General features: G+C 41.1%; 1 protein-coding gene across 4 annotated transcripts in view; it reads left to right on the top strand.

The window, feature by feature from the left end:
• NUP214 (nucleoporin 214) overlaps positions 1–19,868 on the top strand; it is a 101,255-nt gene that overhangs the window by 45,832 nt on the left and 35,555 nt on the right. For 3 of the 4 annotated variants that reach the window (XM_025888657.2, XM_025888658.2, XM_025888656.2), the window contains exons 24-27: positions 1,745–1,844; positions 13,834–13,909; positions 15,459–15,537; positions 18,339–18,429. In XM_025888657.2, the coding sequence (XP_025744442.1) occupies positions 1,745–1,844; positions 13,834–13,909; positions 15,459–15,537; positions 18,339–18,429 (346 nt within the window). The remainder of the gene's footprint in view (positions 1–1,744; positions 1,845–13,833; positions 13,910–15,458; positions 15,538–18,338; positions 18,430–19,868) is intronic. The other variant, XM_025888659.2, reaches the window with a different exon arrangement.

Genomic DNA, 19,868 nt, shown 5'->3' with positions numbered 1-19,868 from the left:
AGACTAGATCTGAAGCTTTTCCATTTCAAGGGGAGGTATTAGATCAGGCACATCCAGTCAAGTGGAAAGTCCGTGGTTTTGGGGTGAGGTTGTTGATCCCTACTTTTGAATAATATCTGCTTCAAGCCCCAAATTAAGCTTTGCTGTTAGATCACTGGATAACATTAGAATTGTCTCATAGTGTCATAGGATCCCAGCCACCCTAGGGGGTGGGTATTAGTGTACCCATTTTGCTTTTGAGTAATGTCAGGTTTGGAGAGAGGTGAAGGTGACCCAGCCGATAAGGAGCAGAACCTGGCCTCCAACCCTGTGCTCTTTCTGTTTCAGTGCAGTGTTTTCTTAAGATTGCCAGTTTAGCCTTTACAGATGGAAACTCTAATGAGCTCAGCGGCAGCAGCACTTGCATTTTGTCAATGCTTTGTGGCTATCCAGAACTTCCTGCATTAGGATTTCTAGGTAGTTGGCCTCAAGGGCTTCAGTTGCCACCAGTCATGTTTGTACAAGCCCGTGGTTCTCAGATGGAGGCGGTTTTGCACCCCGCACGCCTCCGCAGTGGTTGGCAGTGCTGCCGGCATCCAGTGGGTAGAGGTCAGGGATGCTGCGGGAGACCTTCAGGTGCACAGGGCACCTCCACAACACAGTGTCCGGAGTGCCAAAGTTGAGAAACTGCTATAAATCAAACAGTTTTGTTTTAGTTGAATAAAATTATTTTTTAGTTTTATCACTGCTCAGAACACGTATCACTTTGGACAGTTCTTTTTTAAAAGACTAAAGAGACATAGTGGTTTGATTTAGACAAAAACAGGATTACCATTACGATAAAAGCATTCTGAAGAAAAGCTCAAATATTAAAACCCTTATTAAGGCGTCTATAAAAGATATGAAAGAGCACAAACAAGGTAACTTTTTAAGGTAGCTTCGAGCCTTCTGAAAAAAAAATAGAAGTCTTCGATGTTTTCTTTAAATGTTACTTGGAGGAAGCAGAATCTTGGCATTGTGCTGAATAGGCCCCAAATCAAGCTGATTGAGTCAATTATTTATAAACATAAAATCTGCCAGGATGTGGGATTATTCCACTCAGCAGGAGGTGGTGTGATTTCTGTTATCATTTTGGAAACAAAAATTCCTAAGGTGTAGTGTAGCCGTAGGCAAGAAGAGCCTGCTCGCTTCTCTGAAGGAGGGAATGAGCGAGCTGCCACACACCCCCCGGTCCACTTTGGCCACCGCGTTCAGCTGTGTCAAAAAACTGATCAAAGAGCTTTGCTCAGACTTTCTTAGTAGTTAATTATAAAATGTCATTAAGTGTTTTGGAACGCAGTTTTAAATTGAAAGACCAAAAACACATGCAAGCTGACATGCCTAACATAGATAAGGTGTCACGCCCATCCCTGTTGCCATTCCTTAATTCAGGCCTCTTGGCCTTTTCCCCCATTCTTGTCCAAGCTCCGTTTTCCACATCTTATTCATGTGCCTTCGCTCTATAAAAGATGGCCAGGGAATTCTTTTTCCCTAAACTAGTACATTTGATTAAATTGCACAAAACCTCACCCCGTAATCTTGACTAATGGAGTAGGCCAGCTGTCCCATTGAGCACAGAGCTGCAGAACTGCCCAGAGTAGATTTCCTTTATATAATAAGATTACATCCTGCTTGGATTTGTTGTCCTGGTTTTTCATTTGTATATGGCTGGAATTTGTGATCCTTTACTGCAATTAATACGCCTCTCTCTTCTCTATTTAAAAAGCTGTAAGTACTTTGACTGAATCAACTCTGAAGAATGTCCCTCAAGTGGTAAATGTGCAGGAACTGAAGAATAATCCTACAGCCACCTCTGCCGCGATGGGGTATGTTACCACTTGGAGTGTGTTTCAGCCAGTGAGTTCTTCTGTAGTAGCGACGGACTGCCTGCAGGGGGCAGCACTGCGCTGTCACACTGTTCCTGGCGGAGCCTTAGGTTTTGTCCGGTTAGATCTCTTTATCCACTGCACCCTCTCCCGGGCACAGGGAAGAGTTGAGGGGCATTTCTTCACTTTGAACATAGCGGTGGTGAGGACCAATGTCGTTCAGGGAGTTGGTGTCTGGTGGTTAGTCCTGCAGCAGGAAGAGCAGCCCCAGGCCCTGGTTTTTTCCACATCGTGCCTGCTCTCTGCCACGCCACAGAGCAGGTCTGCTCACTGCTCTGTTTTGGCCTTATCGAGTGACCCTGTTTCCCTAGTCCACCGGCCTTCTCTTTATTCCTTATTGGTCCGTTTATCAACACTGCCTGTTCCAGGAATTTCTTAGTGGTCTCAGGGCTATCCTAACAGCTAAAAACAAACCTACCCACTTTCCTATCTTGTAGTGACCTTGAAGCTTTGGTATGCTGTTTATACCAAGATGGCATTTGTGGTTGTTGTGAACTTCCAAGGGAAAGAACTGTGTATTAGAGTTTGGGAATTGTAGCCAGATTCCTAGTGTAGGGAAGGCAAAGAAAAGCCATCAAAAGGCAGAATATTACATAAGACAGGAAAATCCAGTTTAGTGGTGAAAGCAGTATGGTCTGGGATTTCTGAGATACTTTAGCCATTAACCATGGAGGAGAAGCACCCTTAGTGGTTTCACTTAGCCTTTTCTTAAACTCTGTTTCCCTCAACTGGTTCATCTGAGCAGATCTCTGATCAGGGCTTTGTCAGAGGAACAGTTTTATGCTTGCCCTTTTCTCTGACTTAAGAAAAATAGACAAAGAAAATCAAAAGGAATCTTAAACTTTCTCTTCCTTCCCTACGGATTTGGACTCTTAATACACTTATTGAACTTGTATGCCCAGCGCAGTGCCTGGAATGGAATTCATTTTTAATAACCATGCATTGACTAATGGGTTAATGCTAAGCATTAATTGATAAATGCAAATTGGCATTTACCGCCTCTTCCAATAAAAAGCTGGAGAGAGAAAGACGTTCATTGTGAAACTGCTTTCATATTCTGGTAGGCGGTAGTTTCCTTAAGTGTATTTTAAGTATTTAAGTACTTCACTTTGCATTTAACTTTTTCTGAGTAGTATCTTACAGAAATTTATTGTAAGATGAGCTTACATATTTCTGCATGGCTTCATCCATTACATTCATTGACTAACCACCCTGTTTTAAGGAAGAGGGTTTATCTAATGCAAACCCGTGGCTACTCAGTCACGTGGGATTCCGCAGATTCTTACAGGGCATCTGCTAGGAGTATGACACTGCCCTGGATGTTAGGGATGCAGTCGCGAATGAGACTTACCAAGGCCCCGCTTTCACGGCACTTACATTTTAGCAAGACAGCCACTAAGAGCCACTGGCAATTACACAAGGAGTTATTTGATTGCAGTACAGTTAAGTCTGATGAGGAAGTGCAAGCATGTAATGAGCAGTCTCCTTGAGTCTGGGTTGAGGAGGAGGTTGGTAAGGGAAAGATACTTTAGCTGAAAGTGACCGGAAGTTGACCGTGGAGAGAAGAGTGTTCTGGACAGAGGATGCAGAATATCTGGAAGCCCAAACTTGGGACAGAGCAGAGCACATTTGAGGCAGAGTTGAAAGAAGGCCAGTATAGAGACCTGGCAGGAGGTGGAGTATGAAGAGGGGGGCCAAATGAGGTGGAGTTGCTGGTTTCTTTGCTTTTTTACCAAAACACGCCAGACACATCATTTCCTTTTTTTTCTTCCTGTCTTTTTTTTTTTTTTTAAGATTTTATTTATTTGAGAGAGTGAGAGAGAGAGAAAGCATGAGGGGGGGAAGGTCAGAGGAAGAAGCAGACTCCCTGCTGAGCAGAGAACCCAATGTGGAACTCGATCCTGGGACTCTAGGATCACGACCTGAGCCGAAGGCAGACCCTTAACTGATTGAGCCACCCAGGCGCCCAGAGACATCATTTCTTTCAGGAATTTTGGTGTTCATTTATTTATCCTTTCAACAAATGCTTAATTAAATACTCTTTTAAAAATTATTTATCTTAGAGCATGTGAGCAGGGAGGGGGCAAAGGGAGAGAGAGAAGCAGACTCTGCACCAAGCGTGGAGCCCGACACAGGGCTCGATCCCATGACCCCAAGATCACGACCCAAGCTGAAATCAAGAGTCAGATGCCCAACTGACTGAGCCACCCAGGCGCCCCTTAATTAAATACTTAATACACTCTTCTAGGTGCTGGGGATAAAGCAGTTAACAGTTAACAAAACAAACAAAAAACCAACCAACCCTGCCCTAGTCATCGAAAGACAATAAATGAAATGAATAAGTAAAATATGAAGTGTTTAAGATGGTGACAGTTGTGATGGAGGAAATTGAAGTAGGGAAGGGATTTAAGCACTTTTATCTGGGTGTGGGCTATAATTTTGAAGAGGGTGCTTCTCCATGGTTAGTGACTAAAGTATTTCAGAAGCACCAGACCATATTGCTTTCACCATTAAGCTGGCTCTTCCTGTCTTAGGTAAAATTCTGCCTTCCAGTGGCTTTTGACACTTGACATTTGAGTAAAGACCAAAAGGCCAGAGAGCTAGCAGGTCTCGTGAGTATCCTAAAGAAGAAAGCCCCACTGGGCCTGTAGCAGGAGCGTGTCTGGCAAGTTCGGGAAGGCCAGGAGGCTGCTGGTGGCTGGAACAGGAGGGAGGGCACCAGGAGCCAAGGTCAGGGAGTGGGGGCAGGAGTGGAGTACTGTGTCCTATAACATCTAGTGAACCTTAGTCAGGACCTAGCTGCAGACCATTCGATGCTTTGGGCAGTTGTATAACCTGATCTGATTTGTTTTGTTTTTTAACCTTAGCAGATTTTTTTAAGTTGAGACATAATTTATATATGGTAAAAGTCACCTTTTTTTAGTGTAAAATTCTGTGAGCTTTGATAAACATGAATAGTTGGGATGACCTACAGTTTTAGCAGGAAGCTTCCCGTTCTTATATTGAGAATATTTCTAAAGGGCTAGAGTGAGGAATGGTAGAAATAGAACAGTTAGGAAGCTTTTTCTTTCTTTTTTTTTTTTTTTTTCCTGTTGTGGTAGAATATATACATAACAAAATTTACCATTAACCATTTTTAAGTGTACAATTTTAGTGACATTAAGTCATTTACCATGTTGTGTAAGCCACTCTTTATTTCTAGAACTTTTTCATTATCCCAGATTGAACCTGTAGCCATTAAATAACTGTCCACTCCACCCTTTCCCCAGCCCCTGGTAACCTCTATCCTATTTTTTGTCTCTAAGAATTTGCCTTTCTAGGTACCTCATATAAGTGGAATCATACACTATTGGTCCTTTTGTGTCTGGCTTATTTATTTCACTTGGATTTTTAAGATTCATTCAAGTTGTAGCATGTGTCAGAATTTCAGGCCGTTTATGGTTGATTAATATTCCATTGTATGGATATACTCTATTTTCTTTATCCAGTCATCTGTTGACGGACATGTGGGTTTCCCCCCTCTTAGCTATTGTGAATAATGTAGTGAACATTGTGTACTGTCCTTGTACAAGTGTCTGTTTGAGTCCCTGCTTTCAAGTATTTTGGGTAATATTTTAGAAGCAGAATCGGTAGGGGCACCTGGGTGGCTCAGTCGGTTGGACATCTGACTCTTGATTTTGACTCAGGTCATGATCTCACGGTTGAGGGATCGAGTCCCTCTCCCTCTGCTCTTTCCCCATTGCTCACGTGCACGTGTACTCTCTCTCTCTCTCTCTCAAATAAATAAAATCTTAAAAAAAATAAGTAGAATTGCTAGATCATATTGTTAATTCAGTGTTTAGCTTTTTTTTTTTTTTTAAAGATTTTATTTATTTATTTGACAGAGAGACAGCGAGAGCAGGACCACAAGCAGGGGGAGTGGGAGAGGGAGAAGCAGGCTTCCCGCGGAGCAGGGAGCCCCATGTGGGACTCGATCCCAGGACCCTGGGATCATGACCGGAGCCAAAGGCAAGACGCTTAACGACTGAGCCACCCAGGCGCCCCTCAGTGTTTAGCTTTTTAAGCTAAACATAGTTCAAACTGTTTTCCAAAGCTGCTACACCCTTTTACATTCCCAGCAGCAATGAGTGAGAGTTCCATTTTCTCTACATGCTCACCAACACTTGTACTATCTGTGTTTTTGATTATAGTCATCCTAGTTGTGTGTTAAGTGGTATCTCGTGTGGTTTTGTTTGTTTTGTTTTGTTTTTTGACAGAGACAGCGACAGAGGGAACACAAGCAGGGGAATGGGAGAGGGAGAAGCAGGCTTCCTGCTGAGCAGGGAGCCCGATGCGGGGCTCGACCCCAGGGTCCTGGGATCGTGACCTGAGCCGAACGCGGATGTTTAACTGACTGAGCCACCCAGGCGCCCCTCTTGTGTGGTTTTAATATGCATTTCCTAATGGCTAATGATGTTGGGCATCCATTTCTGTGTATTGGCCATTTGTACCTTCTTTGGAGAAATGTCCATTTAGATCTTTTGCCCATTTTCTAAATGCATCATTTGTCTCCCATTCCTCAGGTGGTTTTTCACTTTCTTGATAGTGCCCTTTGAATCACGAAAGTTTTAATTTTAATGGAGTTCAGTTTCTTTCTTTCTTTTTTTTTTTTTTTTTTTGCCTGTGCTTCGGATGTCATATTTAAGAAACCATTGCCTAATCAAAGGTCATAAAGATTTATATCTATGTTTTCTTCTAAATCTTTTAGTTTGAGCTCTTACATTTAGATCTTTTACCCATTTTGACTTAATTTTTGTAAATAGTGTGACATTGTGGTCCAACTTCATTCTTTGACAAATGGATATCCAGTTGTCTCAGCACCATTTGTTGAAAAGACTCTTTTTTCACCCCATTAAATTGTCTTGGTAGCCTCGTCACATTGGTTGGTTTTTGAATGTTAGACCAATCTTTGATAATGATGCATTGCCCTTGTTGTATATAGTTGGATTCCATTTGCTAAAATTCTGTTAAGAATTTTTGCATCTATCTTAATGAAGGATATTGATGTATAGATTTTCTTTTCGTGTGATGTCTTTGTTCAGTTTTTGGTATCAGAACAATCAATGCTGGCCTTGTAGGATGAGTTGGGAAGTATTCTTTCCTCTTCAATGTCCTGGAAGAGTTTATGTAGATTTGTTATTATCTCACCCTTAAATGTTTGGTAGAAGTCACTAGTAGAGCCATCTGGGTTTAAAATTTTCAGTTTTTTTTTTAATAGCTATAGGACTCCAGCTTATCTACTTCTTCTTGAGTGAACTTTGATGGTTTGTGTCTTTCAGGAAATTTGTCCATTTTATTTGAGTTGTTGAATCTGTTGGTGTGAAGTTTTTCCTAATAGTCCCAGATTAGTAGCCTCTTAATGTGTTTAGAATTCATAGTGATTTCACTTCCCTCTTTCCTGTTAGTGGTAATTTGTATCTTTTTCCCCCCTCCTGATCAGTCTAGGTAGAGGTTTACCAATTTTATTGATCGCAAGAACCAGCTTTTGGTTTCACTGATTTTTTTTTTCCTATTATTTTTCTACTTTTTTTTTTTTCATTTTTCTGCTTGCTTTGGGTTTTTTTTTTTTTTAAAGATTTCATTTATTTATTTGAGAGAGAGACAGCACATGAGAGGGGGGAGGGGCAGAGGGAGAAGCAGATTCCCTGCTCAGCAGGGAGCTCGATGTGGGACTCGATCCTGGGACTCGATCCTGGAACTCGATCCTGGAACTCCAGGATCATGACCTGAGCTGAAGGCAGTCGCTTAACCAACTGAGCCACCCAGGCGCCCCTGCTTGCTTTGGGTTTTATTTGCTCTTCTTTTTCTAGTGTTTTAGGGTTGAAACTAAGGTTATTGATTTATGACCATTCTTTTCTTTTTCAAATACTCTCATTGCTGCTGGAAACATGAAAGGGTGTAGCAGCTTTGGAAAACAGTTTGAACTATGTTTAGCTTAAAAAGCTAAACACTGAATTAACAATATGATCTAGCAATTCTACTTATTTTTTTTTAAGATTTTATTTATTTATTAGAGAGAGAGAGTACACGCGCACGTGAGCAGGGGGAAAAGAGCAAATACAGGCATTTGGTGCTATACAGTTCTGTCTTAGAACCACTTTGGCTACATCCCACAGATTTTGAATATGTTATGTTTTCATTTTCATTCAGTTCAAAATACTTTTGAATTTATCTTTTGCGGTTTTTGAAAAAAAAATGTGTACCTGTGGGTTATTTAAAAGTGTTACTTAGTTTCTAAATAATTGGACATTTTCTAGATATCTTTTTGTTATTTTTAACTTAATTCCATTGTGATCAGAGAACATGCTTTGTATGACCTGAAGTCTTTCAATTTATTGAGACTTCTTATATGACTCAGAACTGAGATCAGCAAGGTTTTTCTTAAAGGGCCATACAGTAAATATTTCAAGTTTGCAGGACATAGAGTCTCTGTCTCAACTACTCATCTTGGCCATTGTAGCCTGTATGCAGTCATAGACATTAGGTAAATGAATAGACATGGCTGTTAACAATAAAACTTTATTTATAAAAACAGGCAGTTGGTCGTTGTTCTGTAGTTTGCCAACCTCTGAGCTAGAATATCAATCATTTTGGTAAATGTTCTCTGTGCACTTCAAAAGAACACGTATTCTGTTCTTGTTGGTTGGAGTGTTCTATAAATGTCAATTAAGTTAAGATGGTTGATGGTGTTGTTCAAGTGTTCTGTATTCTTAATGATTTTATCTACTTGTTCTGTCAGGTACTGAAAGTGGTGTTGAGATTTTCAACTATAGTTGTGGATTTGCTTATTTACCTAGCAGTGCTGTCAGTTTTTTTGTCCTGTTGAAGTACTGTTATTGGTTGCATAAACGTTTAGGATTGTTACATTCTTTTGATGAAATGACCCAGTTAACATTATAAAAATGACCCTCTTTATCCCTGGTAGGATTAATTGCTCTGAAATCTACTTTCTCCTATATTAATGTAGTCAATCCAGCTTTCTTTCTTTGGTCCTAATATGGCATATCTTTTCCCCATCCTTTTATTTTGAACCTATTTTGTGTCTTTCTATTTAAAATGGATTTCTTGTAGATAGCATATAGTTGAGTCTTTGTTTTTTATCCAGTCTGACAATCTGTGACTTTTAATTGGAGTACTTAAACCATTTATATTTAATGTGATTATATGATGTTGGGTTTTAATCTTATATTGCTGTTTGATTTCTACTTGTCTCATCTGTTCTTTGTTCCATTTTTCCTCTTTTTCTGCAACTTCTTTTGGGTTGAGTATTTTTTATGATTCTATTTTATCTTTTTTGTTGGCTTATCAGCTGTTAACACTGTATGTTATTTATGTGGATGCATTAGGGTTTACAGTGTACATCTTTAACTTACCCAGTCTTGTCTCCCAAGTGACTCCCCACTCAGCGGAGAGTTTGCTTCTCTCTTTCCTTCTGCCCCTGCCCATTGATCGTGTGGGCTTGCGTGCTCTCTCTCTCTCTAATAAATAAATAAAATCTTTTTAAAAAATACCATGAAAGAATCTTAACACTGTTTTTCTATTTCTGCCCTCTCCACCTTTGTGCTGTTGTCATCATTGTACATTGTACTTCCACCTGTGTTATCAGTTCCATGATACATTGTTATAAACAGTTGATTATCCTTTAAACAGATTTAAAGAAGAAGAAAAACCTCTTTTGCTTACCCAGATGGTTTTATCATTTCCGGTGTCCTTCAGTTCTTTGTTCAGTCCCATGTCTCTGTTTTCTATGGTTTCCCTTCTGCTTGAAGGACTTCCTCTAACATTTCTTCAGGTGTAGATCTGAATTCTTTCAGCTTTCATGTGTTTGCCACAGTCTTTATTTCACTTTTGTTTTTGAATGTTTTGTTGACCATACTTCAAGTATTTTGAATATTTTCACCAAGAATTCTAGGCTGACAGTTTTTTCTTTCACTTACTTAAGGTTGTTGCCCCACTTTAACTTTAGTAACAACCATAACCTTAAAAAATTTTTTTGATCCTTATGTTTCCTAATTATAAATGTTCATTGTAGACATTATAAAAAGCAGGTAGTTAAAAAGAACAAAATTAAAATCACCTTTATTCCCACCACAAAGGTTCAGTCACTGTTTACATATTATTCATCTTTATTTTCTGAAAATTTAGTTTTTTAAAGTAAAGTTTGAATACATGCTGCTTTGTAACCTCCTCTTTCAGCTTAAACATGAAACATTATTAGTTGTGAACATTTTCCAAGTTATGAATTCTTAACAGAATCCCATTTTTATATTTAATATAGGCCTTTCTCAGGACTGTAAAGCAGTTACAACTTACATTATTTAAGTCATTTGGCATCTGGACATTCATGCAAGAACTGCAGTTTGGGTTAGAAGACTTTTAATGGTATTTTGGAAAATATTTTGAATCTTCAAGGATATAAAATTTACCAATAGGGAACAATGGTTGACAGTTACAATCTCCACTGACAGACATAAGAAACTCCTAAAAATGAACTGATAGCTTTTTTTTTCTCCCTCCACTGATTGACACTGGGGGTACTCCTCTTGCGTTGTTACCCACGATGCTACGACAAATGGACACATTGATCATTTTGCATGCTTGCAGCTGGCTGTATTTGTAGGATAAACTCTCCAGTGCGGGACTTCTGAGGCCACGGAGGCATCTGTGTACTTGTGGTCGTACGTGGATGTAATTATGACAGCTGTTGCCACATTTACCCCTGTAGAGGTTGTATCATTTATCTTCCCACAAGCAGTGTATGATGACAAGCTTGCCTGTATTTTTGCCCAGAGTGTCACAGTTGTTATCAGACTTCAGGGTGACTGTCCATCTGGTAGGTGAGAAAATGGACTGATAACTTTTGTTTCCGCATCTTCTGTCATCTGCTTTCCTTTTCTCTCCTGATCTTTGTTTTGTCTGTTTCTCCGGTTGCTCTTGAGATGTTGTCCTTTCTCCTCACTTGCCTTACCTTTCTTTAAACTATTACCAAAAAATTCCTAGTTCCTTAGTTAACATTTGAGTAGCTTTCACAGTTTAGATCTGCTGTGTCATCGATGAATACATAACAGGATGCTCATGATAATGATTCAGAATTATCAAAATAAAGCATAACCAGGTTTCTTGGTTTTTGTTTTTTTTAAGATTTTATTTATTTATTTGAGAGAGAGAGGGAACACAAGCAGGGGGAGTAGGAGAGGGAGAAGCAGGCTCCCCGCTGAGCAGAGAGCCCAAGGTGGGGCTTGATCCCAGGACAGTGGAATCATGACCCGAGCCGAAGGCAGACGCTCAACTGACTGAGCCACCCAGGCGCCCCTCAGGTTTCTTGTTTTTTAAGCCCTTTCAAATGTTGAAATAGAGGTATCTGGCTGGCTCGGTCGGTAGAGCATGCGACTCTTGATCTTGGGGTCATGAGTTTGAGCCCCATGTTGGGCATAGAGCTTACTTAAAAAAATGTTGAAATAGATAAAAGAATGAGTAGTTGGCCCCTTTCACAACAACAGTGTATTTACCTTGTTAAGGTTCATTAACATCTAAAGGACCGCTAAGAAAGGGCCTACGTGACATTTTAATGCTTCATGGTCTTAACGATTCGGTTTTGTAATCGTGTGTAGAACGCACACCCTAACAACATGGGCACATCAGCCCGCTTCCGTGGGCAGGTGGCGCTGAGAGGGTGTGGCAAACAGCAGAACAACAGAGAGCAGAGTGATTCTTCTGTATTCAAGGCAGTCTCTGTCAGGGGTCTGTGGTGACGTTTCCTGTGTTGATGATATTTGGTATTTTCACCTGCACTGTTGCTTAATTTTTATCAGAGTGGTCTGGGGAATGGGAACCAGAGGACTTAGCTTCCGTTGAAAGTCTTTTTCTCCAGGAACCAAACTGGACCCACTCTGTGACCTGCTCAACCTGGTTACTCATTTCTAAAGCAGCACTCAAGTGTTGCCAGTAATGTAATGTCATCTGTGGACGCCTGCAGTCAGCGTCTCTTTGGAGTTCTGGTGCACTGCCGGTGTCGGCTTGAGGTCCTCTGACTTGTGTTTCCATGTGTGGAACAGAGCACATCAAATGAAGTTCTCATCATCCCTTTCAGGCCTGTAGTGCTATAAAGTAGAATTCAGGCATGCCTTCTCATCTGCGGCTCTCTGGGATCACGGCCGATCCCAACTAGTCGATTGGTTTGTCAGTGGCCTGCGCTGAGCAGCATTTCTCTGCAGGACTGTCACGTGGCCTGGCCCTGTGTGGAGGTGCTGGGAATTCCTAATGTTGTGTCTTTGGGGATTTAGGACACCCAACAGATTTTGTAGCATTATCACAAGCAACGAGAACAATAATTGTACTCAGCCTATTTTGTGCATGATTTAATTTACCATCACGCCATGACTAAGTTTTGGGTGTAAAAAATATTCAAAGGTTGGATAAATTGCTGCTTTTATTTTTACTTATAATTTCTTTTTTGTTTGTCTTTGGGAAAGCATAAAAGATTTTCATTTCCCTTGTGATTTTTTTTTTCCTAAGATTTTATTTATTTATTTGACAGAGAGACAGCGAGAGAGGGAACACAAGCAGGGGGAGTGGGAGAGGGAGAAGCAGGCTTCCCGCGGAGCAGGGAGCCCGATGCGGGGCTCGATCCCAGGCCCCTGGGTTTATGACCTGAGCCAAAGGCAGACGCTTAACGACTGAGCCACCCAGGCGCCCCTCCCTTGTGATTTTTATGAGCTCAAACCACATCTTTACCCAGGTCTGCCGTGTCTGCCCCGGGGCTTTCTCAGCCCCAGCAACCCTGCTCCCACATTCCTTCTCTCTGTGGTGGAACATCTCAGGGGAGCAGAGATGTGTTTCTTCAGAGAACACGTTTATAGCTTCTTCTGTCTTCCTGGAAAAGCAAAGGGGATTTGTTTCATTGAAAACAACCCGTTTTTTCTTGTCTCTCCATCTATAAAGTTTGGGAAGGTGCCTGTGTTAATCTGGCAGAGAATCGTGAGGAGCTTGTAAGATCGTTACATCGTTTGATAATTTTCTTCTGTGAGGCATGGACTTATTTTTGTCTTTCCTCTTCCAAGTTAATTTTTTGATGGAAAATGGCAGTCCTCCCTACTCTAGGGGGGATTCTGAAAAATAAAACTGGATCCTACAGCTACTACTACTGCTATCCTTACCAGTCAGAGTAGCTTTGGACTGAGGACAGGTACATAAATTGCTCCCAGGAACCGAGAATAGAGCTTTTATCCATGATTGCATTAAGCAAGTGGGTCTGTTCCCTCATACTTGAACACTAAATAATTCCTAAAATAACAATTCACTGCATACTGCGTTCAGGGTTAACAAAAGATCTCATTTCTACAAATAGTGGACAGACTTCAGATTGCAGCGAAGGTGCAGGCTCTATGCTATAGCAGTGCATTTGATTATCTTGTGTGCTGGCTGGTGGGCACTGGGCTCGAGGAGGTGGTTGCAGCCTCCTCCTCGAGGAACACCTTGGAGCTGTTTATCGCAGCAGTTCCCACACATCCCATGGATCCTGTCAACATTTTCTCAGGCTTGGAGAAGAGAAGAGGCAGGCCCCTCAGAGTCTAGAACTAGGACTGGGGGGAGAGGATAAGGAAGGCTGACTCTCCAGATAAGAAAAAGCTCTACTTCTGAACGGTTTTAACATTTTTTCTTAGGATTTCAGGAAGAAAAAAAAGTTTTAGGCTCACTGCTTTGACTTTTATGCTGAAGACTCAAATTTTTATTTATTTATTCTTCAGAAAAGTGTCACATGACCTTGGTTGGTGTCCCTGGCATATCCTACCCAAAATTGGTATCATTTATTGGCTAGAAGGTAGGCTCGAAGATGAACGCGATCTCCACCCACGTGTCTTTCTCTGGAGCATTGTTTTTTTTTTTCCAGCTCTTCGGTGCCATACTCTGCAGCCAAGACGCCTCACCCCGTGATGACCCCGGCAGCTGCTAACCAGGCTAAGCAGGTGACTTACTGGTTTTTGCTTTTTTGAACAGCCTTGCAGTGTCTGTCTTTGAAACTGAAGACAGTACTGTTTTAAGTCTTGACTTTGTTTAAACAAACACTAAGTCCCACAAAGACCTGTGATCCTTTCTCTATAATTTATGCCGGTCTTGACATAGTAGGTCAGTCGGGACCTGACGTTGTCTTCTTGTACCATTTGACATTCTGCACCTAGTCATCTTGGGTCAAAATTCTAATACCTTATCATTGTAAGGGTTATTTGGGTTTCTAATTTACGTTCACTTAACATGATCTTTGTTAACCCATACGACAACCATGTGCAGTAGAATGGGGCATGTATTTAAATGTGTTTCACTGTTGAAGAAAAGCTGAGGCACAAGTGACTGATGCAAGCTCACATGATCAATAAATGCTGGAGCCAGAGCTGGAGCCCAGCTCTCGTACCTCCTTCCCATCTGTGGTTTTTACACTGCACCTTTCAGGATCAGTGCCTGGGGAGCAGCTTCTCTGGCTTTCTCCTACAATGTCTGCTGTTCAGAGCTTACATATTCAGTAATGTTCCTTATGTCTACATTTAGGCTTTTGCCTGATAAACATTGTTTCTTACAAATATAGGTTACATTGTAAACAGTTAAACAATCCAGAAAAGAATAATCAGAGACGGCTGAAAGGTAGATTAAGCTATCTCTGAAATCTTCCCTAAGAAGACCTGGTTTCTCTGCTACTTCCCATGTCTCTGAGATGAGTCATTTCAGACTGTCTTTGAGATTGAACATCAGAATTTGCCTATTGTGAGTTCTCAACATGGCTCTGAGCCTTAGTTTGCCGTGACTTAAAATGGCATTTAAGCATTTAGCATCGGGTCATGCTTCTGGAGGGTTCCATTTTGGCCTTGGAGGACACCTGGGTAGGCCTGAGTCGTAACAAATGAGTAAAGGAACATTGCCCAGAAGTGGAGAAGGTAAACAGTTTTGCTTTTTATTTTATTGTAAATTTATTGCGAGCCAGCACCCATTTCATTCATTCACTTACTCACCTACCTGATAATCCGGTGCTTCTTGTGTGCCAGGCACTGTGCTGGGCACTGGGAAAATAGCCACATAGGCAAGACTGCATTCTTGGAGCTTGCAGGATATTCCCATTTCCACCCTCCAATACGCTCTTACACACAGCAGGCATTTAAAAATACTCACTTAGGGGCTCCTGGGTGGCTCAGTCGTTAAGCGTCTGCCTTCGGCTCAGGTCATGATCCCAGACTCCTGGGATCGAGCCCCACATTGGGCTCCCTGCTCAGCTGGAAGCCTGCTTCTCCCTCTCCCACTCCCCCTACTTGTGTTCCCTCTCTAGCTGTGTCTCTCTGTCAAATAAATAAATAAAATCTTAAAAATAAATAAATAAATATACTCAAATTGTAAGGATCTTTAAAATTAAGCTAAATGAAAGTATTTATGCTTGCTTACTTTTAAATGATGTTCTCCTTTTACATGTTTCTTTTTTCTAAAGGATGGTTAGTAGTTTCACGTAAATGTTCTGCTTGTGTTCTGTTACAGGGATCTCTAATAAATTCCCTAAAGCCTCCGGGGCCCACACCAGTGTCTGGTCAGTTGTCATCTGGTGATAAAGCTTCAGGTCAGTTTACATTTTTGCTTTAGTGAAACTAAAGGTGAAAGAAATCCCCACAGCAGTTCAGTGTTCTAGATCACAGAGGCAGTTGACATAGGAAATTAAATAAAGAGATCTTTGGAAGGCCTCAGTCAATGAAGAATCTCCAGGAAATCAGTGAGCCCTCATCAGCTCTGCAGACTTCTGAAATTTGAGCACAGTAGGAGAAAAATCTTCCTGGAAGTGCTTTTCCTGAAAAGAAGCAATAGTGTTGTCTTCATTAGCCTTGCTGGAAAGTCAAGAGGGGAGGGGAGTGGAACACGAACTGTATTCTTCTACTAAAAGGGATGAAAAATCCTCTTGGTTCACAGTGATAATTCAAGGCTGGTAAAATGCAGAAGGTAAAACAGATGTGTTGTAATATAAGATGTCAGAGTAGATGTCATGTCAGTATCAGATTTTACGGCCTCACGTACTTCCCAGTACCCACTCAAGCTTAGTTATTCTTAACTAAAATTTGTAGTCTTTGTAGTCACCATTGGTGCTTTGACCAAGAGGTCCACGTTGCCCAAACCACCTTGAAGCACAAGTTTATGTATAACCTGATGTTGATCCTCAGCATCCCCTTCTGTGGGCACCTTTTTTTTTAACCCTTAATTTGGCATGTGTTACTTTCTGCTTTGGGGGTCTTGTGCCACCCACAGCTCTGAGTTTTCACCACACTTGGGACTCTGGCTTTGTTTTCATTCATGCTCTCAAGTGGGTCTCCAGGCAGATTCTGTTGGAGACTGAACCCCCCACATTAGCAGCCCACTTGCCAGCATCTCTGCTCAGCCATACCGTCATTCTAACTTTCTCTGTACTCGAAAGCTGTCTGACTAGATACTGGGTTTATCATTGCACTCAAGAAAACCATTAGCATATACGCCACAGGTGTATTCTAGAATTTGGCTTAGTGCAGCGCCTCCATTGTCACCATGCGCGCTCCTTGAGAAGGAGGTATGCAGCACTTCTGGACTGGGATCTAAAGTTTACTGAAGGAACAGTTTAGCAGGGTTGCCAAAGACTTCTGAATCATTTAGGTATCAAATTAAGAAGTTTGTTTCCATTTCTGGCTCATGTTTTAGAAAGTTTTTGAAAGACCCTGTATTCCAACTTCATTCAAGGACTGCTTTGAAGGGCTTTTTGTCACTCCTGAACTTAAGAACCAAGGAAATCTAAGAAACTTTGCTTCACATACATCTTAACACAGTTAGCATGACTTGCCCAGACATTTCTAAGATTTATCACGTAGCAGTGATTGTGAAATACTGTCTTTCATTGCTGGACATTTGCTTCTGTTTTCACTTGCTGGATAATCAAAGGAAAAGGACTTTTGGAGGCAGAAAAATTTCCCTGAAAAATACTCTTTAAAAGTTTACAAAAAATTTCTTTAAAAATTTTTTTCTGAAACCTCTATAGTTCTTTAAGAATGGATATACCTTCATTGTCTTTTCTGATTATAAAACTCTTATGCTCAAAAAAATCTACATTGAAGAGATATATAATGTAGAAAGTGAAAACTGCCCATTAAATTCGTATTCCAGAAATAACCCTTAATGATTTAGTTTGTGTATCTTGAAGGTTACTTCATTGTTGTTTTTCAAACAAAAATGGACATATCCTATATATGTTAACCCTCCCCCTATTGCAATAAATATTCTGTTCATCTTTCCAGGTCTGACACAGCTCTACCTCACTTGTATCAGCTGTAGCCTAAGACTTGCACCCTGTTAAGTTCTACCAGTACTGTGCTGATAGTTTAGATTGTTTCTGATTTTTCAAGATTATAAGCAAGGTTGCATTGAATATCCTTAATACACAGCACATTACATTATAGTAGTTTTTAAAATAATTTTACTAATATCTACCTTGGACTCATTTGAAGAGAATGTACTTTTTCTTAACGTTTGATTTGGTTTGGGCTTTTTTTTTTTTTTTTAAGTAGGTGCCACGCTGGGCGTGGGGCCCAACCTGGGGCTTAAACTCAGGAACCCAATATTAAGACCTGAGCTGACTGAGATCAAGAGTCAGACGCTTAACGGACTGAGCCATCAGGTGCCCCAGTTTGGGCTTTTTAGATAAAGTGTTTCCTCTCCCTCCCTTTTTTAAAGTAGAGCAATAGGCGGGAGATTGAAGATTGAATACCCCGAACTGTTCATGAGTACTTGCAGTGAAATTGAACGTGGGGAAGAGGTTGGATTACACTTTTAGCATTCTGCGCTTCTCTGCATTACAGCAATCATGTAATACTTTGGTAATGAAAAAGAAAGCTATTTGTCAAATATAAAACTATTCTCTATGAGAAATACAGGAATGTAGGGAGAAAGCAAATGGCCATGAAGTCACTACTGAAGAGATGTTTCGCATATTAACCTATTTCTCTTTGGATTTTTTTTCCTTCAGTATATATTACTTTTCCATGATTACAAAAATTCATTGTAAATTATGTCTTATAAAATTATAAAACTACTTTCAAAGGTTTCAATTTAAACTGCACTGGAATCATTTTGATAGCTTTTGTGGAAAGGAGAGTGGGGCATGTGTTGGTTTGGAATTAACACTGACAGAGCCAATGAGCAAGTTCAAAGGCCTTGCATACAAGTTTGGAATGCACCCGCTCCCCTGGCCCCTGACCTGGCCCGTCGGGAGAGCACGGTGTGGCCCGCAGGCTGGGGCTGTGCTTCTTTATGTGGCACCGTGCGGCTGGGGCTGTGCAGAATCACAAACTGGAACGGCGTTTCTAACAGCTTTTTGTAACGTTCTTATTTTCTTTCCCACGATTTCAGGGCCAGGGGCAGCCAAGATAGAAACAGCTGTGACTTCTCCCCCGCCTGCTGCTGGGCAGCTCAGCAAGTCTTTCTCATTTTCTCCGGCAGGGTCAGTAATGAACTTAAATTTCGTGGCAGATCGCCAGCAACCTTATAGATAGCTTCCCCCAGTCTTACAGTCAGAGGTATATTTATCTGCTTACTAACTGTATATGAACCCGGAGTTCTTATCACTTCAATAATGCATCTGATGATAGTAGCAGCAGCTTATCGTCCTAACGTAAATCTACAGCTGACGCTTGAGCAACATGGGTTTGAACGGCACAGGCCCACTTGTATGCAGGTTTTTTTGCCGATAAATGCAGTACGGTACCATAGATATCTTTTCTCTTTTGATTTTCTTAATATTTTTTTCTCTGGCTTACTGTATTGTAAGATACAGGATATAATGCGTATAATATGTGTTCATCAATTGTTGATGTTGTCAGTAAGGCTTCCCGTCAACAATAGGCTATCAGTAGTTAAGTTCTGGGGAGTCAAAAGTTATACACAGATTTTCCACTGCATGAGGGTGGGTGCCCCTACCCCTGCATTGTTCAAGGGCCAGCTGTATTTCCCCTTTCCAGTTCAAGTTTATACGTGTGTTACTATATTTCTTTGTTTTGTTTTCTGGGATAAGCCTCCTTTTCTTTGGGTAGTAGGTCTGTGTCAGATGCTGTGGTTGGTCTTCTAGCTTATCACCCTGACATATTTGCATTCTCACACCATTTGGGGGCTAGGTGTAATGTTTGGATTGCTTTACTGTTTGAGAGGTCACTACATTAAACTGAGAGAAGGTGATGAAAGACAGTAGCCATTGGGAAATCTGGGTCTTATATAGATATGGGGAAGTGTTCCTGTTTCCATTTCCCTTTTTTTTCTTTTTTTCTTTTTTTAAAGATTTTATTTATTTGAGAGAGAGAATGAGAGAGAGAGAGCACGAGAGGGAAGAGGGTCAGAGGGAGAAGCAGACTCCCTGCTGAGCAGGGAGCCTGATGTGGGACTCGATCCCGGGACTCCAGGATCATGACCTGAGCTGAAGGCAGTCGCTTAACCAACTGAGCCACCCAGGCGCCCTCCTGTCGCATTTTTCTAAAAGTAATGATGGCTGTACTTGTGAAGTTGAGTCATTTTTAAAAATGAAAGAGTCTTCTAACTTCTTTCCATGGGAGCCTTGATTAACCTCAGAGGGACAGTGCCTTTTCTCTGTGCTGGAGACACTTGTGTGGAGCCCTGGGGAAGGGGCCTTCAGCGGGGAGCTAGGCTCTGTGGAGTAGAGATAAAAACCTATCCAAAGATTTTTTTTGCCATTGAAGGGTTGCATGTTCAGTTCCATTAGGAAAGCTTCTGGAGCTCTTTCATTTCATGTTTTTGTGACTGGAATCACATTAACCAGTCTCTCCCCTGATGTGAATGTGTTTCCTAAGAGTCGTTCAACCGAACACGTTAAGAGCAAAGAGTGGTTAGAATAGAATTTGAGGGGGGAGGTTAAATATTTTTTCTTTAGTG

Source organism: Callorhinus ursinus, unplaced genomic scaffold (assembly GCF_003265705.2).
Source record: "Callorhinus ursinus isolate GAN/ISIS: 27379988/994484 unplaced genomic scaffold, GSC_fseal_2.0 scaffold24, whole genome shotgun sequence".
Classification (NCBI taxonomy): Eukaryota; Metazoa; Chordata; class Mammalia; order Carnivora; family Otariidae; genus Callorhinus; species Callorhinus ursinus.
The sequence above is the reverse complement of the archived record's forward strand: the minus strand, read 5'-3'. Positions and strand labels throughout refer to the sequence as shown.